At 44.2% G+C, this 14,752-nt stretch overlaps 2 protein-coding genes across 7 annotated transcripts in view; one reads left to right on the top strand and one right to left on the bottom strand.

Annotated features, from left to right (window-relative positions):
• The window catches only part of crema (cAMP responsive element modulator a), a 492,677-nt gene that overhangs the window by 290,784 nt on the left and 187,141 nt on the right, over window positions 1–14,752 (bottom strand). The gene's annotated exons all lie outside the window — the stretch shown is intronic.
• pard3ab (par-3 family cell polarity regulator alpha, b) overlaps window positions 1–14,752 on the top strand; it is a 272,576-nt gene that overhangs the window by 248,458 nt on the left and 9,366 nt on the right. For 5 of the 6 annotated variants that reach the window (XM_071906610.2, XM_071906609.2, XM_071906608.2 and 2 more), the window contains one exon: window positions 10,975–11,098. In XM_071906610.2, coding sequence (XP_071762711.2) covers window positions 10,975–11,098 — 124 coding nt within the window. Of the gene's footprint in view, window positions 1–10,974; window positions 11,099–11,436; window positions 13,055–14,752 lie in introns of those variants that run through there. The other variant, XM_071906614.2, reaches the window with a different exon arrangement.

Genomic DNA, 14,752 nt, shown 5'->3' with positions numbered 1-14,752 from the left:
ATGCACCTATACATTAATACAGGATGGATATAGGGTAAATGCATGAAGGGGGACTTCTATAATGGGTAACACTACAGCATCGACTTGTTTTGTGTGCAGCGACTTAGTAAAATTGAGAAACTATACTCGGGATTTGTGTCTTCAAAGCGTTATTATGGTACACGGTTCCAATAAACACTTGGAGAGTAAACAATGAGGAGGAACTAGGCGAGAGAAAATGTTCTTCCTTTCTCTCCATTAGGGTTTTTTTTTACCCTGCCAGAGCTTACTGCTGTGGCTTTTGGACGTGTCATGGGCCTAATTCAGCATCTGTGATGGGACGTGCCCGCTCAGGAAACCCTTTCCTCTAACATCCAAGCTGGGTTTCTACTGGACATACTTACACCCTACAATACATAGCACAGGAGATATTTACATCAGATCCTTTGAATAATAATACAATTTATAATCATTTTAGGGACACAGGAATATTTGCTGCATCTAATGTCGGAGTGCTTAGTTTTGGTTGTTTGTCATGTTGGCAAACTATGAATTTAGTTTTTTTTCTGTGGTTGCACTCTTTGTATGTCACTCTGGATAAGAGCATGAGCTAAATGTCTGAAATGAAAAAAAAAAGATTCCAAGACTGATTTAAGAGAAGATGAATTCTGGCTTAGGTTTAACACCCCTTGCCTGTTTTAGATAAGCCATCTAAGAAATTCAGCTATGCAGCTTAGACAGGGATCTGTCATCCATATTGTTGTATTTCTGCATGGATTTTGGCAAGTCTTGGTTGGCAAACATGTAGCTTAGATTTGTGGCTACGGTTGGGATCCATCAGCCATACGGTGACATTTCTGCAAGGGTTTCTTGGTGACCGCAAACATGTTCACTTGCAAGTCTGGCTGGAATTATGTTACGGATAAAAAACATGTTATTGTATAGAATTCAATGACAGATGCTCATTTTGCTTTACAAAACAGTGAAATTGACTGGTTTAGGTCCACAGGAGAATGGGCTTGTGTTATGATCGTGCGTTTGCCAAATTCCAGCCTCTGTCTGAGCGGTCTCCGTGGCATCTAGGACACGCATTACCATGGCAATCATGCATCAGATACTCTCTCTTTCTCTCTCAAAATTGCCTGCTGTCACAAGATGCCTCTAGTCTCATTTTCCGCCGATCCAGCTCCAAAACAGAGGGAACGGGCCCCCCTGCCTCCTGATGATAATGGATCCTAATTTGACTTAGATTATGATTTATCAGATGCTGCTGATGCTTCCGACGGCCAGTATTATACAGCTCTCTGAAAATGGGAACCATTACAGCCGGAGACTGCCATCCGTCACCCCCGGTCCCCCTGACAGAGAGAGAGAGAGCCGTACGAGCTGGACCATGATGCCTGCCCCAGAAATTGGACTGCTCCAATTCGATTTCCCTTTTCTCTCTCTCTCTCTCTCTCTGCCTCCCTCCCCCCCTCCTCCTCTTCCTACTCTCCCTCCTCCCCAGACCAGGCTGAAATTATCAGCCGGCATTAGAGATACACATCAGTCAGACCCCTGCGTTTCCCACCAAAAACTCACACTGGAATTCTAATTTAGCCTCGCTCTAGTTATTTCCTTTGGTTACAATCGCCTCAGCCTGAGCCCAAATGACTTCTCTGTCTGTCTCTCATTTCCTTTTTCTGCCTTTAAAGGATGATCCTTTGGTATCACAGAAGTGATGAATATGAATCCTCTCTCATTTCTGTGCATAATGCAAGCCGTATTCAGACTGTTCCTTCCTGTACAGATCATTGTGGCAGCTAGCTAATGGAGACTGCGTGGTCTAATGTGGTCTTCAACATACAAGGATAAATCAGCTTTTTTTGACTTTTTCTTGGCTCTTTTACCATTGTGCCCAGCTTCTTCAAAGGCACATTTTGACCCAAATCATAGTGAGATTTTGAATATAGTTGAGATTGGCTTGATTTTTCTCACCCGACACTTGGAACAACCTCAGAAGGAGACGTCACAAGCAGGTTAACATAGGCCTACAAGTTCATTAGGCTACAGTTTTGAAGGAAAACAAAGTATTGGTCAATTCTTCAAAGGTTATTGAACAATTAACAAAATTCAGCCACATTTGGTGACTAAGTAACAAGAAGGAAATATTATCATTTTGTTAATGTGTTTTGGCTGCAATAGTTGTTTCTCTATTTTACCCAGTGTTGCTCCTAACTAACGGAGGAGCTTCTCCAGCCATGTTGAAAGGATCAGCGTGTGATTGGTCATGTCCGATCAGCTGGTGTTGCTCAAGCTGCTGGCTAACATCAAGCTGGCTGCTTAAGTCTTCTGCCTCCTCACTTAAAACATTGTCCAAATTGCAGACTCCTAGACTTAAGAATGTTATCTCGCCTGATAAAACACAGAAAGAACCACTGAGTAAAATAATTTATGTGACGCTCCGCTAGCATGAAAAGACAAAAGAGCAAATGGCCTTGATTCAAGCTGACCTATGCTCAAGAGTATGAAAAAGGCTTGCCTTGCTATCAGTGTTTGGTTTAGCTGAGAGCTCATAAAAATGTAAAAAAAAAAAAAAAGAAAGTTGGGCTCTTTAATGCCTCCCTAATCCACCGCTGATAAGACCGAGAGCTCGCCCCGCTTGTTTGAAATTCCTCTCCTCTTCCCCTCACACTTTCATCTCACGCTCTGCCTCCTCAAACTCCACCGGCAGTTTGCACAACCTGTAGGAAAACACAGCTCTCGTGGACGCAAGCGGGTTGAAACCAGTTTGTGCTTCGCCGCCAAGTTGTTAAAGCACCACTACGAGTTAATGGCCTGGAAGAGCCTACTTTACGCCGATGTTGACACAGAATGGAATAATTAGTAGGGCGCGATGACGGCTATGGTGAAACTCCTAACTCAGGAGACCTTTTATCCAAGCCTTGTTGCCTGGTTACGGTTTCCCCAGGTGACTGAATCCGCTGAATCACGGTGATCGGCTGTGAATCACGAAGACTAGCGGCCCACAAGCATTAGTTATGATTGGTTGGATCATAATGGCATTGTGAAGCCATAGATATATTACAATAAGTGGCTTATCTGACAGCGCAGATCGGTCCATTGACTGATTGAATGGTGTAGTGTGATGGATGCCGTCTCCTGTTAACCCTCGAGTGACAGTTGCGCTGTCTGTGTGTATTTGTGTGTGTGTGTGTGTGTGTGTGTGTGTGTGTGTGTGTGTGTGTGTGTGTGTGCGGAGGGGAGAGACGGAAAGACAGTGAAGAAACGGGGCTTGATAGAGACGGAGAGAATGTGTATATCTGTGTGTATTTCGGTGTGTGAGATGGATACAGAGAGAGAGACTGAGACAGAAACATGATGAGAAAGCAGAAGGAGTAATGGAGAGAGTGTGTTGTGTATGTGTGCACAATTCTGAGTTCCTCAAATCTGAGAAAGAGTTGGGAAAGAGACAGAGAGACATGAGGATGAGGTACAAGTATATGAGCATTTGCATGGCTTTGCATATGCATGTGTGTGGCCCCCCCTCCGCGTCTCCACCCTCTCTTAGCCGCTCTCCTCTGTTGCGACTCCCTACACAGACGAGACCTCATCCATCAACAGTGACACTGCTATTCCATCACTGTTCTGTCAGCCCCCGTTATGTCAAGGCACTATAACTGTGATGGTATATTGGATCGGGAGCCTGTTGGTGTTAACATGGATAAGATCTGGTATCCATTTCCTTGATTAGCATCTCGGTGCTAGTTTAGTTTATTTGTACAAATGATAAAACACTAAAAGAGAGGAAATGCAATCTCTGTGAATGAGATTACAAAACCTTGAGGCTGATAAAAACACCCAGTCAATAACATCTAAATTCAGCAAAGAGGACAAGGGTACAAAAACAACAAAATTGCACAAATAACAAGGTTATGTGACTGTACCAATGCATCATACACCAGAACCTACAGTGGATTAGATGCTCCCGATAAAGGCAGCTTTGACAAAACATGTTTATCCATCGCAATAGACTTTTTAACTTGTGTATATTAAAGAGAGCCATGGCAGATAGTTGCTGTCTGATCCTGTAGTATTTTCCACTGAAAGCATCCGAACAGATTAGATTCTGTGAAATCTCTATTCATTTTAATCCTGCGACACAAGGTTCAATCTCGGAATACATTATGAAGAATGTATCGGAAGCGTCTGTGGCATGGGAAATTGGATTCGAGGTCCTGCATGCAAGGCGTCGCTAAACCACATCGGAAGCGCTCCTGCAGATATTCCGGGCGACATATTCAAATGCGGCACCACCACGCAATCCGACGGGGGATTTGAGTAATGAAACTTAAATGGCCCACATAGGACAGCGTGCTCCCCACCTTCGTTAAAAGTGGGGCAGGATTACAGATATCAGAAATGCGGTCCAATTTATTTGCTTGAAACCGAGTAGGCCGGCATCGATACATTGATGTGTGAAAGCATGAAATTGGCCCGTGAATTAAAAGGAGGCATATTTCTGTGTGCCATGCCATTATTGCCTTCAGTGGCGCCATAGCTTGAAATCGAAGCCCACTTACCCATCTCGGCTTAAATGTGTGTGTACGGGTGTGTGTGTGTGTGTGTGAGCACATGCATTTTCATATGTGTGTGTGGTGAGTGCAAGTGTGTGTGTGTGCATGCATTAATATCAGTCAAATATTATATTACCATCTCTGACATTTTTTGACCAGCAGCGCCCCTGGAAAAATAGAGATGCCTTATAAAACTGAAAACCAATTAAATCCAATCCGTTCCGTCGATGGATTCCAATGTTTACTGTCTGGTTTGCGCAAGTGTTGACACCCCATGGGATTGCTGAGGCTTAGAATGAATGCTACTGTAACTCGCAGGACGTGCTGTGTATGAGGGTGCAAGTGCACTGCATGAAAATTGATCAGGTTTGGAAAAAGTGACTCACTGTTGTGTTGAGAAAACAAAATGAAGGGTTTTTGTTTCCAAAACACTGCATATCCATTTTAGAAATAACTTTTTGCAAGCTGAAATTCATGAGGCAGTATTTCAAAAATACAGATGATTCTGTACTTAAAACCTTTTTTTTTTTTTTTCAGCAAAGATCCTAAGGTGATTTATAACTTTAATGATAATCCATGGTGTGTGTACATTTCTTTCATACCAGCCGTGATTTCACAAGAGCAGGGGTCAATATTTTCTAATGGTAGATTTATTTTTGGAATGAAACTCTTTAAATGATGAGGCAAGAAAAAGCTGAATAATTAAGTTACGGTAGGCAATTCCTTTTTTTAACATAACCTTTCTTTACAGTCATGAAAGAAGGCAGTATATCAACATGTCCACTTTATATACATTGTTGAACCAGCAGAAACAAACTCAGTGATTCATCACACATTGCCTTGGTTCATGACTAATGTTGATTTATGTTGACTATTCGAATCCGCCTACCCTTACAACCTCAGCAGTGCTGTGGTTGTAACTAGCACTGCCCAGTGCCTGCTCCTCCTACGGCAGTATTTTACCAACTCATCTAAAGTGCCATATTTCTGTCCTGATGAACACACACACACACACACACACACACACAAATACACACACAGTCACCAAGCTTGGCACGGCCTGCCGGCTCTGTGCCAGGGCTGCGCCCTCTGAGAAGAGAGTGGTTTGATCCGAGCCGGGTCGCGAACGTGCAGATGGTGTCTGATTGGGCCCGGGTTACAGAGCGTGTTAGCTAGATTCATTAGCCTCTGGCTCGCCTGTCAAAACAAGTTCTTATGCAGAATGGGAAATTCTTCTCTGCCGTGTATCTTCCTTTGCATACAAACTGAATTATTTGTGCACTTTATCAACGTGGAGTCCCACTTTGGTCTTACTTTGGCTCCTTGACATGATAAGGCAAATGCCAGGGGTTTGATAATGAGTTGCTAAGTGTGGTAATATTCTATCGATTGGCATCTAATGGCCGTGTTTCTACAGATCAATTTGGCTCTATCAATGTCTTGGGGTTAAGCCCGGGTAATCCCAAGTAAAAGCAAGATGGGGCTAATGAGCGCCTAAATGGCCTCAGTTAGACACAACAGACACAGGATCCTGCAGACCCCCTCTAATCTCTCCACAGCATCAACAGACACCACTCAGTCTGTGAGTACTCAAGCATCCGAGCTAATCCTCTTTTTTAACCTTTATTTATCCAGGGAGGGTCGACTGAGCATGCATGCTGTTTCAGCAACGCCCTGCTTCACATTCATATAGATACACGTTCACATCTGGGAGCTGCACAACACAATAGTCTACTGGTGGCCACTCAGCAGAGTAATTGCTCAAGAGCTCCTCAGCAGAAGTTGCTAAAGGAGGGGAAGGTGTGTCTAAGTCAGGTTTCCCGTACAGATATTCCCAGCCGGTCCGAAATTTGAACCGCCGGTTTTTCGGTCACGATATACGGACACCACATGCACACCAGCAGCCTCTAGCTTCTAGTTGTCATTTGTTACTCATGATTAGCAACATCATGTATCCCTAGAACAGTGTAAGTCTGTGATTGCTCAAGGAAGCAGGCCAATCTTTGCTGCTTTGCGGCAGCAGATAACAGGGACTCTGCCATACAACGGCTCACAGATGGAGCGCTAGCCGTTAGCACTAGTTAGCAAGGGCATCAGTCTTCCCCCTAGCTGTCTGTGTGCCTTCGATCAATAGACCCGGTTTATCATCTTCAGCATCTCAGTTCATTTTTCACGGCGGAGAAAGGCTCTACCAGCTGCTCTCTCTTTGTCAGAGGATGTAGGGCCTAGTTCCCCCATCTGATAAGATTACGGGAACTAACCACCACAGCTGCTGCGTTCAGGGGGGACACGTATTCAGGACGCGCACAGGTTTCTACCATGCGTATCGGTACATCAGTAAATGTTTATTTAACAGGCTGGCGTTATAGTCAGTACAACAGTCACATAGGAGATAGGAATCCCATGACTACCCATGTTTAATTAAATGTTTAATTAAGATGGTGGCTTTTAATTAAAAAGTTGATTATTATAAATTGAGGATTATTGGCAAATGCAGCAGATAGCATATCACTGAATACAATCCTTGTATTATTAACATACAGAGCGAGGTTTGATTTCATATGAATCAGGGACTGTTAATTTGCATTAGGGCGAAAGATGCCCTTTAATTCGAACAGATGAAATAGACTGATAACATTGATGAAACAACGGACAGTCTTGGCTGGCTTTGTTAACGGTCCCTTGCATAGCGCTGCACTTAGCTTGGGGAGATGCTTTCATGGTAGACTTTGAAGTGTGAACCAACAATGCCACTCTTGTATCCCCAAGGTCGCCCCACTTGTAACCACTCGCCATGAGGGCCCTTCTCACAAAACACCGACACAAGAACCGCCTCAGTCTCTCCGCCGTCTCGGCCCCAGGACACGCTCAAATGCCCTTTGTGGGCCAGCTGGTGGCTAGTGGGGCCGTCTCCAGCTGTCTTTTACTGCCTTGGCCCGTGTGGACACCCAGGGCTTCACATTCATAAAGCCTCTCTCAAGGGCACGTTGAACCACAAAAAGTCGCCAAGTCCCCTAAATGAGTGAACGGTTGTTTCATTTGTGCCCACGTACAGTTGGTGGTAGGTCTGAAGGATGCTCCTCGGGCATGGGAAGAGCAGCCTCTGTGAATGGGGCCATTCATTTCTAATCCATAGGATTAGGACTCTGTCCATCAGCTGCTTCTGTCACTTACTGTACATTACCCCGTAGAGGCCTTCTCTCTATCTGTAGGCATGCTTTGATTTGGATCCGTGGAAGCAGTGTCGTTGTAGTGGGGGATTTTGAAGTGACAGCTCCAATCTGATCAGCTTGGAGTTATTAGCCTAGAGTTAGGCTGAATTTGGACCTTCTACTCTCTTAGGCTAAAATGGAGCAAGGGCTTACAATGGCTGTTTTTAATCACAATCTTCCTCTGCCATATTCTCAAAGCTTCTTTTTTGCAATCCCTATATTTTACCATGTGGCATTAGAACATAGCGTGGCAGTACAGTGCTGAAGTTGCAATCCACCCGCACTGCAACATTACATCTTCTCACAGCATCCTCCATCCCAGGCTTAAGACTGAGACAGACAGCTTTTCAGAGGGCACACCCGATCATAAAAGGCAGGGCCCGTCTCGGGGTAAATAGCTTCGCTGGCAGCCCAGTCAGCAAGCCGCGGTCCTGTTATTGAGTCCCAGAGAGACTCCTCTCACAAAGCCACACGGTGACCTTTCAGCCTCATACACCAGTGCCAGATATTGAGTGAGCCTGTCCAGAGGATGAAGCTCATCTATGGCTAAATCTCAGCCCCCTGTTTTTCCCCGTCTCTGGGGTTTTTGCAGTACTATTGTATAGCAGTGTTGCTCTTTCTTTGATTGATTTACAGTGTTTTGTCAGACAAGAGAGGATTGGAGATCTTTGATCCCTTTATTTGAGTTTCCCTTCTCTGCGGTCTCATGGGCAGTGTTCCAGAGTATAGGCTAGGTCTATAGGTTGCTTTAATAATGCTACAGCATACTTTTGATGAACAGAGTTGAGCGACTCAATCTCAGCAGAGTGTGAACATCTTTCATCCGACCAACATTGAACTTTAAATTACACTGAATTGTTGTGCTTCTTTTCGCTATGGGCTTACTTTGATCCATGCCAAACCAAGCTGCGATTTTTCATCTTTCTGAATCTTTTCCTCATCTGGTAGAGACATCTGTTTGCAGGTGACCCTCTATCAGATATGAGGCCTTCCGGTGAAGCCGGCGCTTGGGCCGTGACCTGTAGCCAGAGGGTCACACATGTAGCGTCTGTAGGGTCAGCCATGTTCAAAAGAGGCCAGGCGGCTGTGTTACATATCATGGAGATTAGCAGGATCACACATGACAGGTTCCTGGTCCTTAACAAGGCTGACTGGCTCTGGCTTTTCCATTGTGTGGGTCTGGAGTTAATGGCTTGCAAAAGTTGGTGGTGCTGCTGTGTTTTCAGTTATAGCATTGTAGCAGATAGCCCCACTATCTGTTTGGCTGTTGTGTGCCGCATGAAATTGATCTAGGCATTTATTGCGGTAATTTTCTGCCAAGATGAAATCAGATATTGACCTCATAGAGATAAACCAATAGTATAAGTTTGTTTAAAACAAGGTTATTGGGAAATTACTGTCATAACCTAGAAAACAGAGATGGGATTTTTCTGTTTTATATTTTCAGGATTTATTTTTTTTTTGGACATGCGGCTTCCATTCGTTTCTAATAGAATTCTCTGTGTTTTTACATTTGGCTTTTTCCTGATCATGTCCCTGATCAAATATAATTTAAATAAAATTAATTTGTATTTTGGCATTAAACTTTTCCTGTGTAAGTAGAAAACATGGACAAAACCGAACTGAGGCAGTTTTAGGATTGGAAAGAGTTACAGGTTTGACCTTTTGAGTTTTCGAGATAAGACAATCTCCAGGAATTTCCTGGCGGAGTTAGAAAGTTGAAAAGTCAAGCTCGGAGTCGGCATTCCCCTGCTGGTCCTTCATTCACCTCCCTGACACTTCTATTCACACTCACTGAATGAGAGGGGAGATGTGATGGCTGGGATAATTACTTTACTCTGTAGGAGGCCATATAGTCTCAATGCTACCCGGTCCTCTCACATACATGGGTGCCCTAGATTTCTCTCCATTTATGAACTAGTAGCAGAAAGATCCCCAAGCTGCATTCACTCAGTTGATTTCCCCTAATGGGATGGATAAAACTACACTGAACTATTCTGTAGTCAGGACGCCTTTAGTCGAATCCAAGTCACTTCCATGACCAGGCCCAGTCAGGTTTGAGTCAAAACCAGGTCCAAAGGGGGTCGTGACCAAGTCAAGACCGAGACCAGAGCAAATTGAGTCATATTCAAGTCCAAAAGGCAATAAACAGTGCACACGTCTTTCAATTGCAAAAACAATGATTATGGAGTTTCTTAAGGATGAACAGAGGTGTAGATTTATCTGCAGAAGCTCTGTAGACCCTTCAGCATCTAATCAATGCATTGGATTTTGACTAATCAATACACAGAGGTTTGAGGACTTTCACATAGGTTTCTACTGGGGAAATCCCTTCATCTGTGTGTTGTGCTGCAGAGAAAATAAACCAAACATCAATAAATTTGCCCAGTTTTTATGTTTTTAGAAAAAGTCGGGTCAACATTCAATAGTGGCCGAGATCAAAACAAGTCCAATTCAGAAAAGTCCCAAGATGTCAAAAACTGGTCTAGAAACAGGACTCAAGTCTAAGGATGGTCTTGAGTCACTTGGGATGCAAGTGATTTCAGAATCAATTGCACTTTAATTGCCAAATACAAGAAATGTACAGGGATTTGTCTCTGTGAAACTGGTACAGAAACACATTGACAACTTGCAGATTGTCACGGTACATACTGACACACATGGTGCAAGAACCACAGGATCTTGCATAGTACAAAGGAACAATTCCAAACATAATATGAAAGTAGACTAGCTGTAGAGTGACCAGCGACAGTGCATTTGTCCAGTGTACCATGAGGAACGTATGCTGAAGGGACCATTGTTTAATGTAATCACCGCAGGGCTGCAATAGACAATAGCTGTGCAGTAGGTGAATGATACGAGGCCGCGGGGGTGTGGTACTGTTCACCGTTCAGCACTAGTCTTTGTTCATTGTTATGAATAATACATCAGAGGCACATTAGTTTGATTCATATTGCTCTTGGCTCTGCTGCGTGCCTGCTTTTGGCTCTGCCCTCACTTATCACATTTTACGTTTTATCTGGGTTGTACATATCTAGGTTGCTCTATAGCGTCAACAACGCATTTGATCAATTCATGGACGGAGCACATTGGACGAACTTCATCCCTAAAGAACTTCATCCCTAGGCCATTTTATGCGCTGATGGAACCAGGTCACTCGTTCACAATGGACCTCTCACACTCATCCATCTTCCCCCTCTCTCTCTCTCTCTCCCCTCTCTCCCCAGTAACCGACTAGCCCCTAGCAACCACGACCGGATACAGAGGCTGAGGCACGAGTTCCAGCAGGCCCAGAACGTTCCGGAGGACCCCGACGACCGCAGGAGGACCTACAGCTTCGAGCAGCCCTGGGTGAGTGTCTGAAACCCAGGCTCCACGACGGAGCCTGTAACTCAAATCCACTGCCAGCCGGAGAAGATGGCTAGACTGTAAGACTGTTATTTTCAAGAAACTACCACTACCAGACAAGAGTCAGTGCTGACAAAAAAAATGTGTCGGCACGCTAGACGGCTCTCTGGATTGTGGAATTGACCGTCACTAACTTCCAATGCTAGCCTGAGGAGAATGCTAACGCTCAAGTGTTAGCACGCTACCTGCGGCTAGCTGGAGTATGGAGCTAACCATCACTAACCCCACTACCACCAGCCATGAACAAGACTGATGTTAATTTATCCGTGTCCCCACCCTAGGATTACCATTAACCTCCATGGGCCTCTCAGGCTAACTATACTACCGCTAACCCCTTCACCTTCAAACGTCCAACCGTCTGCATGCAGGAGTATGCTCATCTCCTGACACGACCATCACTAACCCCACCCACCCGTCACCACCCACTCTACTCATCCATCGTCCATGTCATCTTTCTGTCTGTCCGTCATCCACGTGGACCTGCCCACCGTCTCATGGACCTGGGGTTCTCTTCATCTGTGGGGACTGGTTTGATTCTGTGTATGGGCTCTAACGTGAGGCCCTTAGAACGTCCATTGGTTTTAACTGTGCCTTTTTAGAGTTTGAAGTTAGGGTTATGTGCGTTTTAACAGCTGTTTCTATTTCTTTTCGTGCTTGGTTGGCCAAGAAGAGGGTTAATTGGTGCATTCTGAAGCAACAAGGGGTAATAATAAGCGAACAAAATTTGAATGCCTTGAAAGTTTTGGGGTGATGAAATCGGTCGACATATTTTTAGTATTACTATAGTGTGCTCCCTGCTTCCATGCACTGCACCTCAAGTGTACTTGGTTTTACATTATTTTGAATAATGGAATATGAATATGATTACATATATGAACAGAGAGATGTAGCAAATTTTGCTAAATCTTTGAAGATTTTACTACATTTTTTTCGGATTGTAGCATCTCTGTCCAACAGTATGTGTATTTATTCCATTGTTTTACACTTAAATTTTCACCACATCTTTATGTTTAGTTTGGGACAACGCACACATTTTTGATGCTTTTCAACACAACATATTTTAATAGCAACACATATTGATACAAGCATATTGTTATTAACATATGCTGTGTTGATAAGTAGCACAAATGTGTGCTGTCCCAAACTAGACACGCAGGTGTGTTGAAAATTACATCCTTTTTAACAGAGAATATGAATTGTCCTTGTTGCTTGTTTCTCTATACAAGATCATTTTACAAACACAGCTGTGTCATCTTTGTACATTACTGTATGAACTGTTTTACCACTGGTGTCTAGACTATACTTTCCAAATGTAGCTTTGCCCAATATCTGTTGTGCAATGGGAGAATTCGGTCCTATGATTTCTAATTTTAATGAAATGATAAAGTGAGAGCTCACAAACAGAATCCTCTGTCCTCTGGCTTTCTTTCATAGCTGATGAACCCAATAAAAATGTTTGGTTTTGTTTTGTATTCGGCAGTGTTAACCAGAGTGGTGCGTTTTAATGGATTCGCCAGAAAGGCACACATTCCAGGCAGCATTGTACAACAAAACGTTACAGTGTGGGAAAGAGGAGCGCAGGTCACCCCTCCCTTTGTCTCTGAACAACTGAGCGTGCTCTTAATTAAAGCGCTCGACAACACCGCGGCATTTTGTTTGTTTACATCAACTACCTTGCACTCGCTATTGTCGCCAGTTTCATTTTCCCATGACAACACAGTGTTGGGTAACCTACGCTCTAAAAGCTAAGGGTTCAATGGGGGGTTCTTCTAGGATCTAACGGGAGCCGCTGAGCATTTTAGGGTTCCTCACAAGCAAAAAATATCCATAAAAGGTTCCCCGAAGAACCCCTATGTGTTAGAGGTTTGTGGAAGTACAATCAGCGTTCATGAAACCTTTAGGAACGGGGGGGGGTTCTTCAAGGAAGCCTCTGGGGTTCCCCAGTGGTTTCAATCTGAAGAGCCCCCTAAAGGTTGCTCCAAGCCCTTTTACTTATTAGAGTGTAGCTCACAATAAGGCTTGGTGCAGTAATTGCGTGTTATTAGACTCGTGCCCCGGCCGTACCGGTGGGCTGTATGGAAAGCAGGAGCGTGTGTCTTTGAAATTCAATTACTTCCCCCGCGCATATATTACATTTTGTTGCTTCATCTGACTGATGGTGCCGCACACGTGAAGGAGCCGCCGTCCTTGTTCTTAATTCACCTACAACTGCCCCACTTACATGCAGGGACAGCACAGCAACATCAGATAGTGCTTTCATTCATTTCCTATTTTGTAAATGATCAAACCTACAACGGTCGCATGATCCAAGCAAGTGTCAAATAGGCCTCATTTCATTTGTTGATACCAAGTACATTTACAGAGCAAATGATCCATTCAGGAATACAGTTCTCTTGCCCATTCACAGCACATTCCAGGTTAAATAGCTATGATGAGACATTGACTGCATAACAAAACACATGCCATTTGGTGGATACGTTTATCCAAAGTGTCATGCAGTACCATGACTGCAGTGCATACCATTTCTCCCTAGTGGGAATCAAACCCATAACCCTGGGAGTGTTGGTGCCATGCTCCACTCATTGGACAGACAGTCATGGACAGCCATATGGAAGCACTAACCGTGTTTTTGTGCACCTTCCAACCAAGCTTTGATGCACAACCTCAGGCTAACCTTTTCTCATCACACCTCCAATCTAGTGTAGTTCAAGCTGTCAGATGTTCGCAGTCCGGCCTGCAATTTGCGTCCTCCGCGAGCCATTTGTGCAATTATCCATTTTCGGCATATGCTGTTTTCTTAGCTGTCCCTATTTAGTCACATGCCTCTAGTCAATACAATATCTCATCTCTGTGACTGGAACTCTCTTATTTTTCACCGTAGTTTGGGGAGCAGGGGAGGATTGTGGGTAGTACGGTCTAATTCCATCAGGATGACTGATGCCCACTCTCCCGGCAGCACCGTGCCAGCTTTATTGCACTCATTTATACCACTGTGGGAATAGAGGAGTTCATTCACTTGATGTTGGGGGTTTAGAAAGGGCGTAATATTGCCTCTTGTATTTTACTGTAACATTTTAATACCGCCATTATCTGAATTTCTTTAGGGTATTTTTTTTTCCACTCTACACTCACTGAGTTAAGGAAGATGAGCCAACATTCCCAGGAATATTCAATACTCGTAAACCGCTAACGGGATTTTTCTCAAGTGAAATATATTGTAGACTGTAATTCACCCGCGGGCAATTTTCAATTCGGATATGGAATAAGGGGTGCGCCCACACATGTCCCCCCCCCCACACACACACCACCACCTCCTCAATTGTCTGCTACACTGTCGTTATGACAACCAAGCATCCAGGCAATGCCAATCAATCCCAGAGATGATTGCCGGGGCTTCGTCGGGTTTAATGGGAGTGTCTCCTTAGCCCTCTTAATCGTTTTATGGGCCTCCCACCAACCGATGTCCGCACCGCTCCCACCAGGCTCTGAATACGTTGCACCGCCATAAAAGTAATTAGATTGGCTTTGTGTTACGACTTATCCGCGCACAATTATTACACCCACACCGCTAATGAACATTGGAGGAACAAAAGGCGG

Source organism: Centroberyx gerrardi, chromosome 13 (assembly GCF_048128805.1).
Source record: "Centroberyx gerrardi isolate f3 chromosome 13, fCenGer3.hap1.cur.20231027, whole genome shotgun sequence".
Classification (NCBI taxonomy): domain Eukaryota; kingdom Metazoa; phylum Chordata; class Actinopteri; order Beryciformes; family Berycidae; genus Centroberyx; species Centroberyx gerrardi.
Note: the sequence above shows the minus strand (reverse complement) of the source record. Positions and strands in the feature narration are given on the sequence as shown.